Genomic DNA, 22,708 nt, shown 5'->3' on the forward strand with positions numbered 1-22,708 from the left:
GTAACTCCATATGCATATTATCCAATGTGCATAGGTATGGGCGTGATTGGTTGCAAAGGTCCCACCGTCCGCTGCATGACCCCGAAGCATCCCGTGCACTCTCGCAGGAGTGACACAAGAAGAAAATAAGACCAAAAACAGTACCACAATGGCAACAGGAACAACAGCAATGTCACCAGAAATAACAGTGCCAGCAGAACATGGACAATAACTTAGCACCAGCACAAGCATAAGTAAGGAGCATGCAGTACTAGTTGGCAACAAGAACAGCAAGATCAATGTCATGGTCCCTCACAAGCTCAAGGTCATCTGATGCTACCCATTTACTTGTAATTGGGCAAATAAGTGTGTCATCATAGACATTTTGTCTTACCTTAAATAACATAAGTAACCATCAAGGCAGAAGGAAGCAACCAACACATAGGAAATGCTGAAAAGATGGACTTACCAGGTATCCAGAAGCAGTAGCAGGTCTTAATAACAAGAACAATGGCATAGTCAGTCAGAAGCTCAAGGTCATATGATGGTACCCATGGGGCAAATAAATTTATCATGAACAGCACAACCAGAAAAAAAGAACAAGCAGCAAGTCTGATATGCTAAGTTACAAAAGAATTGGCCTCAGATGTTATTTTCATCTTCAGACCAAAATAAGACCAAAACCAGTAGCACAATGGCAACAGGAACTATAGCACAGTCAACACAAAAAACAGCAGTAGCACAACATGGACAACAGCTCAGGAACAACACAACCATAAGTAAGGAACATGCAGTACCAGTTGGCAATAAGAATCACAAGATCAATGTCATAGTCCCTCACAAGCTCAAGGTCATCTGATGATACCCATATACTTCTAATTGGGCAAATAAGTTTGTCATCATAGGCATTTTTTCTTACCTTAAATAACAAAAGTAACCATCAAGGTAGAAGGAAGCAACCAACATATAGGAAAGGATGAAAAGAAGATGGACTTACCATGTAGCAGTTCTTAAGAAGAAGAACAAGACCAACATATGCATCCATGAATTCAGAACATGTATCCAAGATGAAAGAAAAATACCATCACCAGCACATGAACCACCAGGAAACCTCAATTTAGCAGACTAAAGACTTGGCATCCATCACATTGACCAGGTGTAGGTGTTCATGTTTACACACCCAACAGATCCCTCCAAACCACCTTTAGCAGATGGAACCATGTAGCCTATGCTATACAAAAATATTTGCAGCATTGGAAATATCCCAAATGGTGTCTCTACCCTCACCATCAGTGGTTAGTGCTAACCCAAAATGTCAGACTACAGCATAGGCAAGCAAAATATCATATAACGGTCCTTAACCACCTAGAGGAAGTTAGATTGGCTGAGGTAGGTCCTAAGCCAAAGGATCCTATGGGCTTCACTCATCTGAACAAAGCATAGGCCTTCTGCTTTGTTCTTCAGCAAGTACACAAGTGCAAACATCAAGGCCTCCTGTGATTACCCAGGACAGGACATGACACAACCATAAAGATCTGCATGGACCTCATTGTGCTGAGGAGCTTTCAGGGCTTCTGCAACAGAGGCAACAGCAACAGTCATACCATGCATCAGCTGGTATTCTTCCTCACCCAACTTCCTCCTTTTACCACCTCTCCCTTCCTTATCATCAGAACTCTTAGAGGTGTCCAGCCCATTGGAGGCTACATTTTTCTTACCAGAATCACCCTCATTCCCATCTAAATTAATTGTCTCTGTTGCAAGATCCCCCCCCCCTCAAGGTGTCCAAGGTCAGTAGGTACACCTAAAGGTTCATTGGAACCCATGGCAAACCTACCAGTAGCCTGACTAGACCCAAAAATGGCCTCCATTTGGACATAGTTCTCAATTGGGGTGTTCAAGAACTTGGCATCAGCAGGATGATCCTAGTTGGGCAAAAGGTTGTGCAACAGTTAGAGATAAGGGTAACTATTAATGTCATAACAGTGAGGTATATGTAAGATGTGGCCTAACCTTAGTGTGCCCTATCAGATGCTCCTCCTCAAGGACTATCATATAATGGTCCTCATTCCAGAGAGCACCACTGAGGTCCTTGAGCCTAGCAATCTTAACCCACCTCTGTCTCCACTTGCGTAGGTGGTTATAAATTTGGTTGGTGGTAACATTCACTTCAGCAAAATCAGAAACCATCCTAGCAACTTGCCTAACATGCACTTCCTTGAAGCCTTTGTCAGTTTTGACCCCTTGCCCAACCAGATCATGAAACCTCCTAAGCATGAAGGCTGACTGAACACTGGTCCATTGCATTGGCCCCCCAGGCTGGGCTCCATTGGGTGGAGGGGCTGCTGGGAACACTTCCTCCACAGCAGCCACCCCACCCTCGGCCCCTGCCTCATTGACAACACCAACCACATCCTCACCCATCACAGCCATGTCCTAACCATCATACCATAACAAAAACAAACACCAAAGCACTTAGAAATCAAACATGAAAGTAAGTACTGCATGCAAATATCATACCAAGTTGTATTGTTCATGATTGCAGTTACACATCATAGCAAAGTACCAAGGTCTCAGACCATATTACAAATTCATCAATGCTAGTTAACAGTACATGACCCCAAATACTTAAGTGCAATTAAACTCTAGAAGATCCCCTATTCTGCCACATTTGTGCAGCCCATGCATCCCTTTGCTGTGCCCAGGTTCCATTATCAGCACTATGTTCTGGCTCAGGGGGGGTATCAGTGGAGTTAGGAGTCCAAGCAGCTTCAGTGGGAACATGTTCATCTTGTCCATGCCTAAGTATCCAATTGTGCAGAATACAACAGGCAAGAACCAACTTAACTTAGGTTTTGTAAGGATGGAAAGGCTTGTTATCAAGGATTCTGAATCTATTCTTTAAAGCACCAAAGGCCCTCTCTACTGTCACCCTAAGGGAAGAATGCCTCAGGTTAAACAACTCTCTTTGATTTTGTGGCCTATTTGAACCAAACTCCCTCAAGTGGTACCTTGTACCACGATATGGCGGCAGGAACCCAGGCCTGGCTGCATATCCAGCATCCACAAGATAGAATTTCCCTAGACAATGTAACAAATGGAGATGATTTATCAGTTTAGTGTGTGCAAGTATTGTTGCCATGTGTGTATGTGAGTTATGGTACCTTGTGGGACTGTAAGACCATCTGCCCTTTCAAGAGCATCTGATAAAATCAGAGCATCATGTGCAGATCCCTCCCAACCAGCAAGCACATATGTGAACCTTAGATCAAAGTCCACTGCTGCAAGTACATTCTGAGTGATGGTGTGCTTCCTGCCTCTAAAGGCAGCTTGCATCTTCAAAGGCACTCTAGCTAAGACATGTGTCCCATCAATTGCTCCTATGCAATCCTAAAAATAAAAAGCCATATTAACAGGTTGGTACCATATTGGTCAGGTCAATTGGGTTGCAATTAGGAAAGGGCCACCAACCTTGAAATATGGGTTCCATCTCCTGCTGCCAAGGATCCTAGGATGGACACTAGTGGATGCTGGAACAATCAACTCATTTCTCAACTCACCAACTGCATACAAGACTTGATGAAAGAACCTACTAATAGTTTCAGGTGACCTCCTAAATGTCATGTTAATGACCCTGAACCTTTGGTTGTGTCCCACTACATGCAAGAACATTGCTACCTGTTCTTCAACAGTGGCATGGATGCTATCCACAACCAACTCTCTAGTCCTAAACAGGTCACACAGTTGGAAAAAAGGTGCCCTTCTCATCCTTAGCAGGTTGACACAATGCATATCATCAGATTCATAAATGAATCTGAGGTTGCTATTCCTCTCTCTGTCCCTCTCTGCCATGGGACCATAGGTAATAGATCGAGCATCCTCACTTCTCCTTCTAAACCACAAGAAAAACCAAGCAGCAACAGCAGCAACAAGAGCAGTCGCAGCCCGGCGCCTACCTTGGAAGTCCATGTCTAACAATACAATGCAGTGTTCATTAGAGCTCAGTATACAAAAACTTGGGGTCATGTTGTTAACCAAGCAAACATTCTGAACTACATTTTATCCTAGACGCGGCTGCCACACCCGAAGGTGCTCCTCCGGCGGCAAGGAATCATCATCGACCTAGGCACTTTGCTCAGCTAACTAGGGCGTCATTGGTTGCAAAGCAGTAAGCCATGATTTCAGGACTCAAGAAATCAGATCCACAAATATACACGACAACCTTAGATGCGCATAAGAACGAACATAGGGTTCATCAAAACCATAAATGCAGATGCACAAACAACATAGGGTGGATGAAAACCAACCAAGATGTACCGTCGCAGGACCGGCGGAGGCACAGGGTGCCGCCGGAGGACCCCGACCCACACAAGAACCGAACAAAAATTCAGATCGACCTCTACACATGTGAGAACCATAGATCTGCATCAGAAAAAGTACCTACGGTTCATCACAACCTTAAATCCACAAAAGGAGCGCACGGATCTGACATAAGAATAGCCTAGGGTTCATCGACAACAACCAAAAAAATACGAATCGACAGATCAGCGGGGGAGAGGGGATCAAGCAGCGTAAAAAGGAGGGGGAGATGTACCGTCGCAGCACCACTGGGGGCACAGGGCACCACCGGAGTACCTCGAGCCACCGGCGAACCGAGGTCGAACAGGAGGAGGAAGAGGAGAAGGCGCACCGGGGAGGAGGGGAGCGAAGAAAATGGCCCGAGGATGGGAGGTCACCGTAACCTCCCGCGCCTTTAGCCCCGATACGGTGCCATCTCCCGCCCTCCGCCGAAATCTTTCCGCCAGCATCGCGCCATCCCGGCTCGCGAGAGAAGGTACGCTCTGGGCGGATGGGGCGATGCGGGATGGAGTGAGGGAAAGGAACGGGGGGGGGGGGGGTGCGCCGTTTCGGTTCCGGGAGGCAAACCGAACACGCGACAGTGCATGGGATGCTTCGGGGTTATGCAGCGGACGGTGGGACGCGGGCAACCAATCACGCCCTATGAGAACGGCAGTGCGCGGAGTCACAGCTGGGGCACCGGAGCGTGGGGTAGCACGTGGGGGCACCGGAACCGGCAGCGGCATGTTGGGCCGATGGAGAGCTGGGGCGGTGCAGGCAGAAGGTCGCGCGCGTGCGCCATAGAGATTGACATCGAGCGCTAGAGTGGTGGCAGGGCACAGGGGCGTGGAGTCGGCGAACTAGGGTTGAGTACAGCTATAGAGTAGAGATACATCCAACGGATGAAATTGCTGGCACGAAATCAAATAATGGAAGTTGGATTATAATTTTTTTTAAGTTATATATATTTCCGATAATGTATATCATATATATATATATGTATTAAAAAATTCGAGAATAACAACAAAAAAAAACAGACCTGGGAATCTCTCCTCCTATCCTTTCTGCCCAAAACATGTACAGCAACAGTTCCCCTCTCTCTTTCCCACCGGACGGCCCACACATGGCCCAATTTTTGCCGACTCAAGACGACGACCGCTCCCACTCTTTGTCCTCTTCGTTCCTCCGCCCTCACCGTGCCACACCGCCCGGGGAACGGTGGGGGAGGCGGCTCGGCGAGGCGGCCGGAGTAGAGGATGATCTACACTGCGATTGACACCTTCTACCTGACGGACGAGCAGCTGCGGGACTCGCCGTCGCGGAAGGATGGGATCGACGAGGCCACCGAGACCGCGCTCCGTGTCTACGGATGCGACCTCATCCAGGAGAGCGGCATCCTCCTCAGGCTGTATCCTCTTTTTTACTACCGCCCCTCTTGCTAATCCGGCCTCCATTCCGTGTCCAAGTCCACTCGTTAGGGCCTTTGGGGGTTTCTGAAGGGTCCTAGGGTTTCCTAGGGTTTGGTAGTTAGTTTCCGTTGGATGGCCTATTACTAATTCAGCTCTTTCAAGTGTGGTTTCTAGGTCATTTGATTTCTTCTAGCAATAGTTCCATTGATTTTGCCTGGGATTAGGTTGTTTTGTTTTGTAGATTTGTGGATTCTTTGTGTTATGGATCAATGAGGCGTTTCCACTTCGAATTCTAGTAGCTTTGCTTAGTTAAACCGGATAGTTATTGATAACTTGTGACTGGATGCCTTTAGGTGTCTCTGGATTTATTTCTACTGTGCTAATGTCATTTTAATTGTAAAAATTAGCTTTTTCTGAAGTCACTATGATCTTGTTAGATACCAAATCAGCAATTTGCACATTTTTTTTTTCAGAATAGGGTGATCCACATTTATTAGCTGTTTTGTCGCATGATTTATCCTCGTCAATGAAATACAGTGCTTGGCTGAATACAGTGATATCTTTAGTGAATAGTGTGCTTCCACACTATTACTCTGCCTTTTGTTGTTAGGTCTTACATTCTGCCAGTTTCATAACCATAAAAATATAATCTAGAAAAGAATGATTGAAAGAATATAAGCGTTGATTCCATCTTGTATTTGATTTAGAATTACAGAAAGCAGTACATATGAGCCCATGTTATAAATGATATAGTGAAGTACAAAACTTTGTTTTCATTACAGACAATTTGAGATTATCACAATGATTGGCATGCCAACTCTTCACAATATTCACCGTTTCAGTGTTATTTACAATTACATGTTTTAATAAAGAATAGAGAGTTCTATTTGGGTTTTAAATATTTTCTATGTAACTTGAACTTAGCTGGACCTCATGCTCTCACAATATTTACAATTATGTATTTTATTTAGAGAATTCTTTTCGGATTTTAAATATTTTCTATGTACCTTGAACATAGCTGGACCTCATGCTCTCACAATCGGGTTTTTCTGTGTATTTAAAATTTATTTGTTTGGGGATTCCTTGACTAACCAAAGACCACAAGCAGTGATGGCCACAGCACAAGTATTGTTCCATCGCTTTTACTGCAAGAAATCATTTGTTCGATTTAGTGCAAAGGTAAATATCTTTGTCCTCAGTCACTCTGATTGAACCATTTTTAGTCTTTTCTGAGTTGAACTAACGGATCTGTTTGCTTATGCTCGCAGAGAGTTGCTGCTAGCTGTGTTTGGCTGGCAGGGAAGTTGGAGGAGAGTCCTAGGAAATCGAAGCATATTATATTTGTATTCCACAGAATGGAATGCAGGAGAGAAAACTTGCCAATTGAATACTTAGATGTCTTTTCAAAGGTATATTTTGTTCAACTCCACATAATTTCAGTTTCTTTACCTTTGAAACCTCCCTGCACTTTTAGGCTTATGGTAAGAAGTTAGAATCATCGCTTTTGTTTTCTTATTCTTGTTGATTGTATCCTAGTATGATGTTGATTTACTTCATTTTGAAGAATCCGATGATTATCCTAACTGATGGGTTGACCCTAATCTTTGCTACAGAAATACTCAGAACTGAGGCATGACCTGATAAGGACAGAACGACATCTGTTGAAGGAGATGGGTTTTATTTGCCATGTCGAACACCCCCATAAGTTCATATCGAACTACCTTGTAACACTTGAAGCCCCTGAGCTAACTCAAGAGGCATGGAACCTTGCCAATGATAGGTAGGTACTTCTTGTCCCAGATTGCCAATTTTGATGTAATTATAGTCATTGTTGAACTCATGGATGATCTACTTATTCTTTTTTTTTTTTTGGGGGGGGGGGGGGGGCACGCAGGAAGTAGTATTTTTACATGTTCCAATTTAGTTGTGACTTTGTAACACTAGCTGACCATGAATTTTGAGTAATGAATAATGTCTTTTGGTTTGAGAAGAACTCTTAAGTTTGTGTGAGCAGCAGTTCCAGTCCCATAAGTTGTGCTAGTGCATTTCTATCCTATTATGAACTAAATTATTGTCATCAAGTTGTTGTAATCCATGTTAACATAAATTTTCTATCCAAGACATGTAGACGATTGCTGTGCTGAGTGTCGACAACCCCTTTACTTTTTATCCCTTTGGGGGACAGAAACAGTAGAAAGAAGAGATCAATACATAAACAAAAGCAACTATGCATCTTTCTTCTTCAATCAATAAAAAGATACAGCTCTCCTGCATGTTTGAAAAAGGAGCAACTATGTATGCAAAAGATAAAGGGGTAGACAAGGAAAAAATGGATAGCCCAAACCAGGAAGCGATGGGCATTTTCAATAGGATATATCGAACAACTAGACATCTCAGAATAATGACAGTGTACCACACCATTGCGACTTTGTTTGGGGATCTTCAACTCATTTTGCCAATTGGATCTTCATTCTAATGGGGGATTCACAATCATTTTGGGCTTTGAATATTGAAGTCCCAGACAGTCAGACACTAGGGGGGTGTTTGGTTTGAGGAACCAATCCATTCTAGATGAGGTGGTGCATCATAAGTTCATTCCTCAAATTTGGTGGAATACCCCATTCCTCATACTAGTACTAATTATTAGCTTGTGAGGAATGAGGTGGTGTTGGATCTACTCATTCCATTTCACAAACCAAACAACAAAGTGAGTGAGAAGATGATGGACTAGCTCATTCTTGTATTTTCTTTTTGCATTTGGATTGTGCACTTCTATTAACATATTCTATATTTGTTTTGTATATCAGCTTGAGGACAACTCTGTGTGTGCGATTCAAGAGTGAAGTGGTAGCATGCGGAGTTGTGTATGCTGCAGCCAGGAGACGTGGTATTTCCCTTCCTGAGGATCCTCCGTGGTGGACTGTCTTCGATGCTGATGAAGCTGGAATTCAAGAAGTTTGCCGGGTTCTTGCTCACCTCTACAGCCTCCCCAAGTCGCAATACATACCAGTGTATAAAGACAATGATTCCTTTACTATTAGGACACCAGATCCACAGGCTTCAAAGGTTAATACATAGTACCACTCAAAATGATTGGACTCATGTAGTTTACCTTTTTAAGAATGATTACTGAATTAACTGGCACTTATTTGCAGGAAAGTCCTGCAAGTGCTGTTGCTAGTGATAAGGGTACTCCTGTACCCTCCAGTTCTAGCCAGGAGAAGGATTCAGTGACGAAGGCTGCACCAAACAAGGTCAAGGAAAAAAGTGACGACGAAGCTAAGCCATTGCTTGCTGAACTCAATGGAAAACAAGACCCGGCGGCGAGTTCGAAGAGTGAGAAATCAGAGTTGGGAGTTGACCGGAGTCGGGAAAGAGAAAGAGAAAGATCAAGAGGGCGGGACCGTGATGGCAGGGGTAGGGATTCTGATCGTGATAGTAGGGGCCGTGACTCGGATCGTGAAAGGGACAGGAGACGTCGTTCTAGGGAAAGAAGTTCAGGTATGGCAGCGAACCAACCTGGTTTTAGTTATCTAGTTTGAAGCATGCTACGGCATTCTCAGATGATTTGATGTATCTCTAATGCAGGACATTCAGACAAGGAGAAGTCAAGGCGCCAGTCGTCACGAGGTATGGTGTATTTGCCCAGCAGCCTCCCTAGATGCCCCCAAACTGGTTCTACTCATGATTTATGTTTTCTCATTTTGCTGTCGTGTTACATTTTTCCAGACCGGGGTGACTACTACAGTTCGCACTCATCTCGTGAAAAGGATCGGCACAGGCACCATTGATCAAGCAGAGGATCCCCGGTTCACAAAGATTAGCTGCATGGAGGCCACTAGAACGAAGCAGGAGAAAGAATATGTAGTGCGGCTGTCATCTCATCATTTGCACATGACAATAACTTTTCCTTGGCAACATTGTTTTACACCTGATTTTGTAACATGCAACATGATCAAGGTACTTGAATTTGTAGAAACTGAACGAAGGAGTCAAGGGACAATTATCGTACGCGCACCGTTGTATTACCTCGTTGACCTGCCATTGTAACGGAGTGTGTAATGTTTGTCTGTGTGATATATAACCTTACTGAGATTAGAAAAGAAAGATCCTCTATATAATAATCCCCTCGTTTGCAAATAATTCTACGAGATGCTATGTCCGAAGTGGCATAAGTATTAGAGATTTACTCCTTGTCAGTTGACTGAAATCTTGCTTATCCAATACCCAAAATTGTACTACAAATTAAATGGGATCTTGCTTATCCAATACCCAAAATTGTACTACAAATTGAATGGGGATAAGAATTTGATGTTAGGAAGTGCCCGACTGTAGGGGGAGCTACGGGGCAGCTTGCCGGTCGGTGGTGGAGGCGGGGGTGTTTCACATCCGGTGTTGGCGCGCCTCTCGTCAGGTGCAAGGAAGACGAGACGACGGTCGCGTGCATGCGATTCGGGAAGAGCGGTGGGGCTGAAGATAAGATTGAAAGCAAGGAAGATCTGGACCGTTGGCTGATTAATAGACTGACGAATAATCTGTTTCTCAGGCGAATGACGCTGAGATAGACCCTAAATATTATGAACCGTAATAATGCATAACGACAGCTCAGCTCCGAGACACACCGCAAATTCAAAAATCAAAATGTGGTGATTTGATCCTCGTATGACTTTCTGGCTATGACCTGTGAGATCCGGTTAGTTAAGCTCAGCTCCGAGACACACCGCAAATTCAAAAATCAAAATGTGGTGATTTGATCCTCGTATGACTTTCTGGCTATGACCTGTGAGATCCGGTTAGTTAAGCTTTCTATTTTATCACATTTATAGTTTTTTTTACAATACTTCCTCCGTTTCGAATTGTAGGTTGTTTTAGCTTTTCTATCTACGTATCTGGACAATCGATCTAAATGTATAATAATATCTATAAATTTATACAAGTCAAACGACCTACAGTTTGAAATCAGAGTGAGGACTATTTATTTTTAAATATATGATGTTTATCCAGAGTAATTTATTTAGTTCGAATACCGTGGAGGTAGTAGTTTGAGAATACATGCTGCGGATTGTGGTAGTGATTGAGGCCTGGTTTGGTTCGTTTGCTTATTTTTAAGCACCCGTCACATCGAATGTTTAGATACTAATTAGGAGTATTAAACGTAGACTATTTACAAAACCGATTACCGAGACGAATCTATTAAGCCTAATTAGTCCATGATTTGACAATGTGTTGCTACAGTAAACATTTGCTAATGATGGATTAATTAGGCTTAATAGGTTCGTCTCGCTGTTTAGCCTCCACTTATATAATGGATTTTGTAAATAGCCTTCATTTAATACTCCTAATTAGTATCTAAATATTGATGTGACACTTGCTTAAAAATAAGCAAAGAAAACCAAACGTCCCTGAATATTGAATCCTTTTTCGAGGTGTGGCTATGTGACATCGAATCTCGGGCAGGCATAAACCGATGCGCCATGCCGATAGGGGATGGACGTGTGGCACCGCTCGGCGCCTCTCTCACCACCCTCCATAGCTCTCCGGCTCTCCCAAGTCCCAAGGTTCCAACCGCAACGCAGAAACCGAACAGAAAGAGAAGAAAGCGCAAGGAAAAAAAAGGGACGCCCCTGAAACAAGCGCCAACGGAACTGGGATCGCGACACATCACACACCGGCACTCCGCATCTCCATTCCCCGCGCCCCCGTCCGGATCCACCCGGCCTTGGATCGACCCCTTCTCTCGTCGGTAAGGGATCCCTGCTCGGATGGAACCGCCCGCCCGTCCGTTCGTTTCATATCCTTTTGTTTTCGCTGCTGTGGAAAGGAGTCATAATCGCCGAATCAGTTTCCTTTCTTCCAAAAATTTTGCGGGCTGCCGCTGAATCCCCCAATACGCATTATGCCCGCTCGTGATGCCCTTTGCCGCGCTATTCGGACGCCTAGTGCCGTCCGCTCAAGATCAATGATTGCAGTTAGAGCTGCCGGGAAATTCGGACTTCGTTGCGACTATTTTTTAATTTTACTTATTATTTTCCTTGTCCTTTTCGTCCATTTACCTTTTGATTGATTGGATGCCTCCAGCCCATGGATTTGTATAATGCTGTTTTGGGAACAGACAGGTTCTCACCTTGCCTGTCATGCCTTGTGCTGTACCACCAGACAACGTTGCTTTAATTTATATACCTCTCGTGTTGTTAGGATAAGAAATATTCTTGTAAAATTCGACTCAAGGCTCTGTATTTTACTGTCTCATAAGCTGATATAAGCATGCTTTCTTCAGTGAATTCCTGGATTGAGTTAAGCTTAATATTTACAAGTCTCTAAAGGAAATTTGCAACATGCATCTTGACATTCAGTGAAGATGTTAAGATCATGAGAAGCCAAAAGGCATCACTTGTTTCCACATGCACTCTAGGAACACCCTCACTTTCTACTTTGGCAGTTTTTAAAGTTATCAGTTAACAATGTCAAATGATGCCAAAGCCATAAATAGAATGATTAGTTACTGTTTTATTGTCTCTTGCCCAAAACCATGACCTGAAAGCTTAATTCCTCTCAAGTTCATACCCATCATCTTTGCAGGTTACTAAAATGGATAAACTCAATGGTTCTGCACGTCTTATGATTGTTTCAGATCTTGACCATACAATGGTGTGTATGTCTTTCTGCTCATAAGCTAGATTCGCCCTGAGCTATCTGTATGTAGTGTTGATGTTGATTCTTTTTGGGCGGCTAAAACTGGCAGGTTGATCACCATGATGAGGAGAACCTATCCTTGCTTAGGTTTGGTGCCCTATGGGAGTCTGTTTACTGTCAGGATTCTCTACTTGTCTTTTCGACTGGCCGATCGCCTACTCTGTATAAGGAATTGCGGAAAGAGAAGCCTATGCTGACCCCAGACATCACTATCATGTCTGTGGGCACTGAGATAACATATGGCGAGGCAATGGTTCCTGATGATGGCTGGGAAGAATATCTGAATAACAAGTGGGACAGAAATATTGTCGTACAGGAAACCGCGAGCTTTTCTGAGCTGAAGCTTCAGGTATGTTCTGCTGCATCCATTATTGCTCTCTTTAACTCTCTCTTTTTGGTTGTGAACTAATAAAATGCCTTGTTGTACATTTGCATGGATACAGCCAGAGACAGAACAGCGTCCACACAAGGTCAGCTTTTTTGTTGACAAGAAGAGTGCCCAGGAAGTGATAAAATCTGTTGCCAAAAAGTTGGATAAACGTGGGGTGAGGCACCATGCACTAATGCACCATATGTCATTTGTGTTTTGGCTTTAGCACGTATCTTCTGTGTATGCACTGAGTCCACATTATTATTGACTGCTTTGTTTACTGTAAACAGCTAGATGCGAAAATAATATACAGCGGTGGCCAGGACCTTGATATATTACCTCAAGGGGCTGGAAAGGGCCAGGCACTTGCATATTTGCTTAAGAAGCTAAGCTCATGTGGAAAGACACCAAACAATACTCTTGTTTGTGGTGACTCTGGTAATGATGCAGAATTATTCAGTATCCCAGATGTACATGGTTGCATGGTCAGTATACAATATATTGCATTAAGTATACGACAAAGTTCATGCCTGAATGAATGGGTTTACTGAAACTCAAAAATTTTCAAATATTTAGGTCAGCAATGCCCAAGAGGAACTACTTCAGTGGTACCAAGAAAATGCAAAGGATAACCCTAAGATAATTCATGCAAGTGAGAGATGTGCAGCTGGTATTATACAAGCTATTGGGCACTTCAAGCTTGGACCTAACGTTTCTCCTAGAGATGTGGACTTCCCTTATGCGAAGGAGGCCTCCTTCAAACCTACAGATGCTGTAGTGAAGTTCTATGTTCTGTATGAGAAATGGCGCAGGGCTGAGGTTCCAAAGTCTGACTCAGTTATACAGTTCTTCAAAAATATCACAGTAAGTACATAGCTTCCCTGTTTGATTTTCTTTTATTAATTCTAGCTGTCTCCTCTCGGTGGAATGTATATGATTTAACTCATTATGTTAAAGCGTGATTCTTCACCTTGCATGTATATTATTCATAGAACTTTCCATAACTTCCATAACAACTTGTCAGAGAATGCACATGGTGATGCCTTATCATTGTTTCATTGATCTTGTTGTAAAATAATTCATTCTTATTTATCATGTATGCTAGGATGCAAATGGAGTCATCATCCATCCTGCTGGGCTTGAGTGCTCTCTCCATGCATCCGTTGATGCATTAGGATCATGTTATGGTGACAAACAAGGGAAAAAGTACCGAACATGGGTGGACAGACTTTTTATCACACAGACTGGTTCACATAGCTGGTTGGTGAGATTTGACTTGTGGGAATCAGAAGGTGAGTCTTGAATATTAACAGAGCAACCAAATTAACTTCTTGTGCCATTGCATACAATTTTTTCAATTTGTATCATGTCCCTCAACTTTCATCTCTGCTCAATCATGGGTTTTCTTTTGACTTGTAGATTGCGTTGCTTATATCTTCATGACCATTTCACAAGAGAATCTCTTTACTCAATATGTAAAGTTTTGAGTGCCAGAAATAGTTTATGAAAATGATAACATTTCATATTCCCTAATAGAACTTTGCAAGACATGCCATTGCCCTTCCATTTTTCATTCAATAGTCATATCCTTGTATGTTTTATAAATACTAACTAGTTCATCCGGCTGGGGAAAATACAAATAAAATACAAAGTGCAGACTGTTGTATGATTTTCGCTTCTACTATGCAGGCAGAAGATATAGTTTATTGAGTTTTTTCATATGTATATTCTAATTCTAGATAATAATAATAATATATCTTTAACTCACTAAATATTTCCTAACCACATAGGTAAACATGAATGTGAGCTGAAACGTTTACAGATACAGGAAATCCTTTTCATATATGCCTTACCTGCAAAGCATTCATTAGTCATATCCTTGTATCATTTTCAAATGTTAAATAGTCCATACAGTTAGTGAAAATACAAGAAGAAACCTCAGGATATTTGTTTACATGATGGTTCATATTATTGGAATAGGGCGAATAACATGTTATATGATTTGATGGGGATACTGAAAAGGGTATTGTATTTGACTGTAGTGTTTGTGATTTTCTGCCATGGATGGTTTGTTGGTTTAAAAATGCACGTGGTACAGAAATGATGATGATAATGATTTTTGTGGCTTTTAATTCTTCTCTAGTTTATTTAAAGAGAATTTCCACTTAATGGTTGGGTTCTTACGGCATTGAGGATTAATTCCTAACATGCCACATGATTTATGAAATTTCCTTATTGTGTCACTGAAAAGGTGTGTGTGGACTCACATATCAGTGATGCAATCAATACAAGGGATGAGGTCAATGTACGAAATAGCGGGCTATAGCGGCGCTATAGCGGTTGATGCTAGCTGCCACTACAACAGTGTTATACTAATTAGCGGGCTATAGCAGAGCTATAGTGGTTGAGCACAGCTCTACGCTAAATCCCATAGCCCGCTATTTTGTACATTGGATGAGGTAAATAATTACCGTCAGAAGTAAAATGACCATTAGTTCATCTAGTCAGAAGTATTCTGTGTTTATTCAGAGAAGAGGTCCGTAGATTAGCAGTAATAAACATGCAATAGTTTATTTAAAGCAGTTTATTTTGCTGCCCAGTTTGATCTTTGGGTCATAGGGCAAGGGATGTGTTCCTAACTTCCCATGGGCCATGGCAAGAGCCAGGGAGGTGCATGCAGGTCCAGTTTGATTGCTGGGTCAGCTGAGAATGTGAAAGAAATCCATTGGTTTGCAAGGGTTAAACAAAACTGTGCTCCAACCTCTTGGTTGTCCTCAGACTTCATCTGTACCTTCATTACATATGTTGTATAATTTTTATGTTTTTGGTTCATGTGTGTGCGTGCAGCTATGTGAATCAGTTACTAGAAGTGTGCCTTGTTCTCTACTTCTATCCAATGTACTCCCTCAGTACTAAATTGTAGGTTGTTTTGGCTTTTCTAGGTTCATAGGTGTTTGTATGCATCTAAATATAGTGTATGTCTAGATACATACAAACATCTATGAACCTAGAAAAGCTAGAACGACCTATAATTTGAAATGGAGGGAGTAGACATAACACAATGTGTGGGATGTTACTTTCAACTGTTTGTTTCCTAGATGTTTTCTTTTGTCTGTAATTTAAAAGCTTTCCACAATTACCCATTTCATTCTCTTTTCTCGCAATAGATTTTGACTTGAATCTTTCATACTTTTTCAGGCGATGTGCGTGTATGCTCTCTATCAAGCCTTGCCTTGAGTCTCAAGGTATGCCATCTTTGTTTTGCTGAATACCTTCTCACTTCTGTACACATGCTTGCATTTTGCCACAGATATGCTCATACAACTATCATTTTTGCTTGTGCCAGACTGAATCCCCCGAGGGCTTTGTGGTAACACACATCCACAAGACATGGTTGAACGGTTACTCTTCAGGTGTTGAGCAGGCGTCTAAGCTCTAGACTGTTTTACCACCTCTCCGCCCACGCGAATGGGATTTTCTTGAGGATAGAATAATGCACCTTCTTATCTGAGAAAATTCTTCTTTTCCTGTTCATAATGTTCCTCAAATAAAATGTTAACTTCTCCCAAAAACCGCACTGGAGGATGTCCAGGGAGAGGATTTGGTGCCTACTTGTTTGGTAGGTAAGATAAATGCTCCATCTCATGACTTTCATGAGAAGCCGAAATGATTCATGGCGCGCGCGCGCACACACAAATCTTGATGAATAATGCACTTCTCTTGATTGCTACATTGTACAGGCAAGATGTCATGGCTATTACTGTATACATTGTTATCATTGTTGATGCTGGTGCTCTTGATGCTCTGTTGCCAACAAAAAAAGAACATTTGCTCGGAGGTGCTGGGCACTAGCCTGGAGAAACATAGAAGACGCTGCACTGAAGCAGGACAGGAGCATGCATGAAGAATTGAAGACGAGAACAGTAAATGGCAACTGCCATACGAAAGAAGCCCACACAGGCCCAAAGTTTTTGACCGGCCCGAGAAAGAAGACATTTTCAAAACGAAAGCGGAAAATACTGCATCCGATGGTTTCATCTTCTAGAATGGAAATAAATACTAACTGGATCGAAAAGAAAATTTATGCAGCCTCTAAAAAGTTATATACCCTCCCCATCCATTGTTATAAGGCGCATTTTCACTAGACAGCTATCTCAAGGAAAAAAAAAAGACAGTAACAGACATCTACCGCTACCAGAACGACCTTCGATTCTGAACTCCAGCGGCCAGCGCGGCGAGGTGTTGGGCACGCTTTGCCACAATACGCAAATGAAAATGATGCATTTCTTAAGCGAGCTGCTTCTATTTCATAAAGATACACCACCAGAGTACCGTTCCAAGTTTCCTGAATCTACACAGCTTTAAAAGAAATTCCCTCAAGCTACAAAACAGCCCGCTGCCAAGCTTTATAACTGGATTGACAATGACAGCAACGGCTGACCCAGGTAACTGGGGCGCTGTCCTCATCAACCATCTGTATGATGATTGATGATGTCTTGTCCAACCTTTTCCTTTTGCCAAGCTTAGCGGATGCAGAAGCTGCGTGTGTTTACAAGACATTGGTCAGTCATGCGGTTCAGCTTATTGCATCCGTACAAAAACTACACGGCAATTAGGCATCTTTATCCTTTGATGCCAGACGTGTTCCAATAAATGGATTCGAAAGCTCCATAGGAGTACCTCAAAAGTCCAATAGAAGTTGCGGCAATACACGCTCTAGATGGGTGGGTTCGATAACAGTAGCATCCTCCGCTTCAGCAATAAAAGCAGAACGTTGAATAGCCTCTGCAAGAGAAATTTCAGAGTTAAAACTACAGAAATGGAATTGCTGCTGTACTTGCTAGCGAGAGGTTATGCAGCGTTTTTCAGAGGTGCAAACCTGCAACAAATATGCGCAGAAGCTCGCAGCTAACTTTAAGCGCACTTGCATTGGCTGACAGGTGAACACATCATGTCAGCATATCATGAACAATACACAATAAGGTCGCAACAAAATTAGTTTCGACTGTATAGTGTCCAGCTGAACCATAAGGGCGAAAAAAACCCAGTCAAATACAGCTTTCGCTCTATCCAGTGCCAATGCTTGATCCCTTACAAAAACAGAAATCCAGTCCTACTCTTATCCCAAGTTACTGCCAGAAATAAGCCACTAAATCAGTCATAAACAAAGACGGAAAGATCCCAAAGTTTAAAGCAGGTTTTAACATCATACCTAGGAACCTTTCACTGTCTAGTTCAAATCTAGAGAAAAACCAGAAGATAAAAAAATAAACACTAATGAGGCACCATGTGTCAGTAGTTTGCTCAGACAGCCTAACACTTGAGGCATGTAGGTGTGATTATCCAAGTCAATTCATGACGAACAAGGTCAAATTGTTTTAACCTTTTCATATAGTTATTGCCAAATGACAATATTATGTCTCTTTTAGCAATAAAGCTTACACTCTATAGTCAAAACACTGAAGCCATCTACTTGAACAGAAAACAGGTGCTAAAATGAAAGAATTTCTTGGTGCTAGGTGACCAAGATAAGTGTTTACTGCTATAACTACTAATCCGTAATCAATGACTATAACATAAAACCTGCTAAGTGCCTGGCTTGTTATACTGAAACCTGGTAATGGATCTGTGTAGCCCCCTTGAATAACTTTAACCACAAATTTCATCTGGTAGACATTTGCTACTGTTTTTTTAATGTCATACGTTACTTGTTCTCAATGCTATAATCGGTAGTCCCTCCATTTCAAAATGTAAGATGTATTTTGGTTCCTTGGGACAAGACTTTGAACACCTTAATATATCATTTACGCAATACAAAATTATATTCATCATTTATGTATTAAGTCCAGGTCGGTCGAGTTTTATTTGTGAAAAGGCGCAAATGCTTGTATGAATTTCTGGTTTTGTGTGGGTGCGTGTGTGGACTTGTAAGGGCTCTTCCCCTTTTTCTTCTTCTTAACATAATGATACGCAGCTCTCCTGCGCGTTCGAGAAAAGCAAAAATCATATTCATAAGAAAGTACTTTTCAACAAGTCTAACATCAATATTGCCAAATAAGATGATATTACATCTGATGTAGCAACACAGCTACACTCAGGAAGACTAGAAGCCATCCACTTGAACACAAAATAGGTGCTAAGCTGCAAGAATTTGTGTGCTAGGTGATCAACGTAAGTGTTTACTGTTACAACTAGTAATAGGAGCAAATGAAAGACTGATTAATGAATATATGATCAATCCTATTAAGTGGCTGGCTTGCCATACTGAAACCTGCTAAAAAAATTGGATCTATGCTCTGAGTAGCCCCCTGCCCTCTGAAATAGTTTCAAAAAGAACTTTTAACTAAAAATGTCTCTGGTGGACACATTACTGATTGACAATGCGATAACATGCACGCACATCCCTACGTAGGCAACAAAAATTTAAGCACCAATTTTTCTTTGTAGTCTTAACAGTCTATGCAAGAGGGTGGGGACTGGGGAAACAATGGCTAACAGGTTTCTGTGCAAACTGATGCCGTTCAACTGCACTAAAGACCAACACACGCACTTTCTGCAAGCTATGTCATAGTGTTTTCCTAATGTTCAACAGGTGTCTTCATCAAGCATGTTACAAATCCTTGCCGCTAGTAAAAGAAGAAGAAAATAAAAGACTCACTTACCAGTTGTACTCCGGTTTCTCCTCGAGGTCTCCAGAGCAGGCTGCAAATTAGAAAACAAAGCACACTTGTCAGTAGAAGGGGGAAAGGGGCGGTCCAGAAAAAAATTCTGAACACCTAGGTTCGGGGCTGGACCGATTAATCACCTCGACGTCGATGTCCTCGTTGCCACCGCTGCCCTTCTCTGCCCGCCGTCTCCACACCAGCTTGAAGATGGCGTGAATCAGGTCCTGCTCAAATCCCCAAAAATAGGTTACAGCTCCCAGCAGAACCTGAATTTCAGCGGAAAGAAAAATCGGAGGGAGGGTCGGTTGTGGTTCAGGGCAGATGAACTCACCAGATCGAATGTCTCTGCAGCACGCGAGTTGCCCGTAGTCGCATCTTCATCCATGGCGGCTTGCATCTTTGCTGGGACTGGATGGGGTGAGGAGGTAGAAATTAAAGGTATGCAAATAATTAAAGTTTGATAATTGCATATTTAATTAGACATAAAAATGTAACAAGTCCATGGGCATGTAGCCATGATTAACCCAAATTACATCCATGACACTCACTAGGAGGTCTGACCAATACGCATATAGCAAGTCCTTACATATATAGCCCTAATTAACCCACGATTACATATATCACAATCACACATAATTAGGAGGTCTGATCACTACACATATATAAGTCCATACCACATATGTAGCCACAATTAACCTATAACATATAGCACAGTTACATATGTAATTAGGAGGCCTTGATCCTTTCACATATAGCAAGTCTATACATATGTTGCCATAAATAACCCACTGTGCAATGTTTTTACGGGTACAAGCAAAAGTATGACACTTCACATTGATGCTGGTAGACAAATGCCTCTCTTACTCAATTAATCTGAATATATTAAAAGCTTGGTCCTCTTGTCCAATTAAATTACAAAAAAAATATGATCGTCATAATCTGAATATACACTTACAAATAGTATAAAGGTTAGTATTTGCAATGCACGCAGCAATCATGTGTATCAATAAGTTTCGAGCACCAAATTTTTACTTTGCTGCTGTGCAGTCCATTTTTAACATAGCAAGTGTATCATAAATTTTAGAAAACGAGCAAAGCAACATCTCGAGAGAGGGAGGTAGACAAGGTGCTTCCCCTCCCTGAAATATACAGAGTAATAACATCATGAACACCCAATCACTTCATCAATCCGTCTTACCCTAGCCCTATATGCATACATATGTTGGGATTCTATTACCTCGAGGTGCTGGTGAAGGGCGTCGGCTCTTCTTGGTGGGGAAGAGCGATGAGGTGCTGGTGGAGCCCTATTTGCTCAGGACGGAGCAGGATTGAGGTAGGGCGCCGATCTGTTCGCACTAGAGGAGAAGTGAGTGAGGGAGGGCGCCATCTGCTCATACGCAGGGAAGAGGGAGGGAGGCGCTCAATCTGCTTACCCGGAGGAGGGAGGGAGGGAGGGACGGACGGCCGCGGCACCTGGACGCCGCCGCCTGCGGCCAGGTATGTTTTGATGACAAATGCTGAACTTTTGTAAACCAAATATTGAAATATGTGACACCTCGCTTAAGTATTTTAAATCATTAAAATTTCGAGATGTTTCGAATTTGGAACAAGACTCTGGTTTGTTTTTCTTTATTAATTCAAAACTTGCATAAATTCCTACATGAGTGTTGCTTATGTATGTTACAAAACCCTAGCCCCATCTAAACTCCCAAATCACTTCAAATTTGAACAAAATCTCGAGCACTAAAATCTCTCCAAACAAATACAAGCTTCAAACTCCATAACTGTCTAAAAGGCCTTTTTCCCCCTGATTTTCTCACATATTTCTGTAGTTTCTAGTTGTGCCCAAATCATGTTGAATTAGATTTCTACAATTTTTTGCGGAAATTAAAACCTAACATCAAGCCTAATCACCTATCGTGCCTACAACCTTAAAATGTGTGTCTATTCTACTCGTATAAATGTTTGCAACCTAATTCCAACCCTATACTAGCATGGCAATTCTAGGATTGAAATGCAGAAAGTAAATGCGGAATTTAAGCGTGGAATGTAAAAACTGGAGAGAGTATTAGAACGTTGATTTTTTTTTCCCGCAGTATCGAATAGTTGGTAGTCTCCCCTAGTCATCGTTGGAGCACCCGCGCAAGGGCATAGCTCCCCCTTGATCCGTGCAAGGACCAAGTGGTCACTAGTGGTAATCCATTCTCCACTCCGGATCGATGGATTCCAAACCGAGCACAACACTTCTTAGGGCTTCTCACCAGACACCTCCTTGAGAGCTCACCAAGAAAACTACCACTAAGCCGTCTACGTGATGCCGATCACCGAGAGTAACAAGCAAAGACTCTCATTTGACCTACTCAATCCAAAAAGATGGATGGATGCACACTTATTGCTACTCTCCGAACACTAATGATGTCCTTAACCTTTAAGAACTTCTCTAATTACTTCTAGTGCTCAACTTGCCCTTGTCCTCCAAATTATCCCATCAACTTCACTGAGTGCCACGAGAGCTAAAATGAACCAGCCTAATGTGCATTTATAGGCCAAGGTAAAAAACTAACTGTTGCTGTCATGTGCACAGAAATCCCAATCACCCACTTATATGGTGATACCAAGATGGAGCCACCAAATCAATCGGTGAAAGATTCAAGTACAAGTCTTCAACTATAACATCCCATATTTTTACGAGATGTTTGGATTTGCAAAAATGTGGATTTCAAAAAAATTTGTGTTGTGAAGTGAAATTTGCCAACTATAAGAGTGTCTTAAGTGAATCTCTCCCAAAACTCCTAGAATTAACTTATAGATTAGAATGAAATGCTAAGGTGTCATATGTGCTAGTGTGAATCTTTGGAGTTCATTTGGAATTTATTTGGATTTGTTTGAGTGGGATTAGTATTTGAATTGGATTTCAAATACAATCAAACTAGAAGAGCAAACTAAACCTAATCTGAGCCCAAACCAACCCAGCTAACCTCACCAGCCCACCTATCTAACAACCCAACCTAAAGTTGGAGCAAAAATTGGAACTTCTGGTTTTCCAAAATCGAAACCTCCAGTTTTCTGCCCAGACCGCCTCTGCACCGCAGACGTTGACTGCCTGGCCCCACTTGTTAGCCACACGCGCCACTGTTCCACTTTCTTCCTCACAGCGTGCACGCGCGCGGCACGGGCGCAACAGCGACGTGCGACCTGTCCACGCCACTTTTTCACGCTGGCGCCTCCGGATGCTTGCCATGCCGCCTGGCCAC

At 42.4% G+C, this 22,708-nt stretch overlaps 3 protein-coding genes and 1 pseudogene across 4 annotated transcripts; 2 read left to right on the forward strand and 2 right to left on the reverse strand.

The window, feature by feature from the left end:
* Positions 1 to 2,139: 2,139 nt before the first annotated feature.
* Positions 2,140 to 3,948, reverse strand: LOC140222814 (protein ALP1-like; annotated as a pseudogene).
* A 1,480-nt stretch (positions 3,949 to 5,428) lies between these two features.
* Positions 5,429 to 9,754, forward strand: LOC117858091 (cyclin-L1-1). Its single transcript, XM_034741089.2, has 8 exons — positions 5,429 to 5,725; positions 6,824 to 6,905; positions 6,995 to 7,135; positions 7,340 to 7,506; positions 8,534 to 8,792; positions 8,882 to 9,227; positions 9,315 to 9,356; positions 9,456 to 9,754. Exons 1-8 carry the CDS (start codon positions 5,574 to 5,576, stop codon positions 9,515 to 9,517), a joined length of 1,251 nt encoding a protein of 416 aa, XP_034596980.1. The 5' UTR covers positions 5,429 to 5,573; the 3' UTR covers positions 9,518 to 9,754.
* A 1,467-nt stretch (positions 9,755 to 11,221) lies between these two features.
* LOC117857342 (sucrose-phosphatase 1) lies at positions 11,222 to 16,519 on the forward strand. The gene is made up of 9 exons (XM_034739965.2): positions 11,222 to 11,469; positions 12,306 to 12,374; positions 12,469 to 12,768; positions 12,863 to 12,964; positions 13,080 to 13,274; positions 13,366 to 13,653; positions 13,895 to 14,081; positions 15,988 to 16,034; positions 16,136 to 16,519. The coding sequence occupies exons 2-9, from the start codon at positions 12,315 to 12,317 to the stop codon at positions 16,226 to 16,228; spliced, it is 1,272 nt and encodes a 423-aa protein (XP_034595856.1). The 5' UTR covers positions 11,222 to 11,469; positions 12,306 to 12,314; the 3' UTR covers positions 16,229 to 16,519.
* Positions 16,520 to 17,051: 532 nt separating this feature from the next.
* LOC117857343 (protein MHF2 homolog) lies at positions 17,052 to 21,003 on the reverse strand. 2 transcript variants are annotated; one of them, XM_034739966.2, is made up of 8 exons: positions 20,888 to 21,003; positions 20,692 to 20,809; positions 19,786 to 19,862; positions 19,595 to 19,678; positions 19,452 to 19,491; positions 17,669 to 17,722; positions 17,470 to 17,574; positions 17,052 to 17,328 (listed from the first exon to the last, which is right to left on the reverse strand). In XM_034739966.2, exons 3-7 carry the CDS (start codon positions 19,849 to 19,851, stop codon positions 17,471 to 17,473), a joined length of 348 nt encoding a protein of 115 aa, XP_034595857.1. In that variant the 5' UTR covers positions 19,852 to 19,862; positions 20,692 to 20,809; positions 20,888 to 21,003; the 3' UTR covers positions 17,052 to 17,328; position 17,470. The 2 variants fall into 2 exon arrangements, with proteins under 2 accessions (XP_034595857.1, XP_034595858.1); XM_034739967.2 differs by having other exon boundaries at positions 20,692 to 20,800; positions 20,888 to 20,991.
* Positions 21,004 to 22,708: the final 1,705 nt, after the last annotated feature.

The sequence above is a fragment of the Setaria viridis genome, chromosome 5, assembly GCF_005286985.2.
Source record: "Setaria viridis chromosome 5, Setaria_viridis_v4.0, whole genome shotgun sequence".
In the NCBI taxonomy this organism is placed as follows: Eukaryota; Viridiplantae; Streptophyta; class Magnoliopsida; order Poales; family Poaceae; genus Setaria; species Setaria viridis.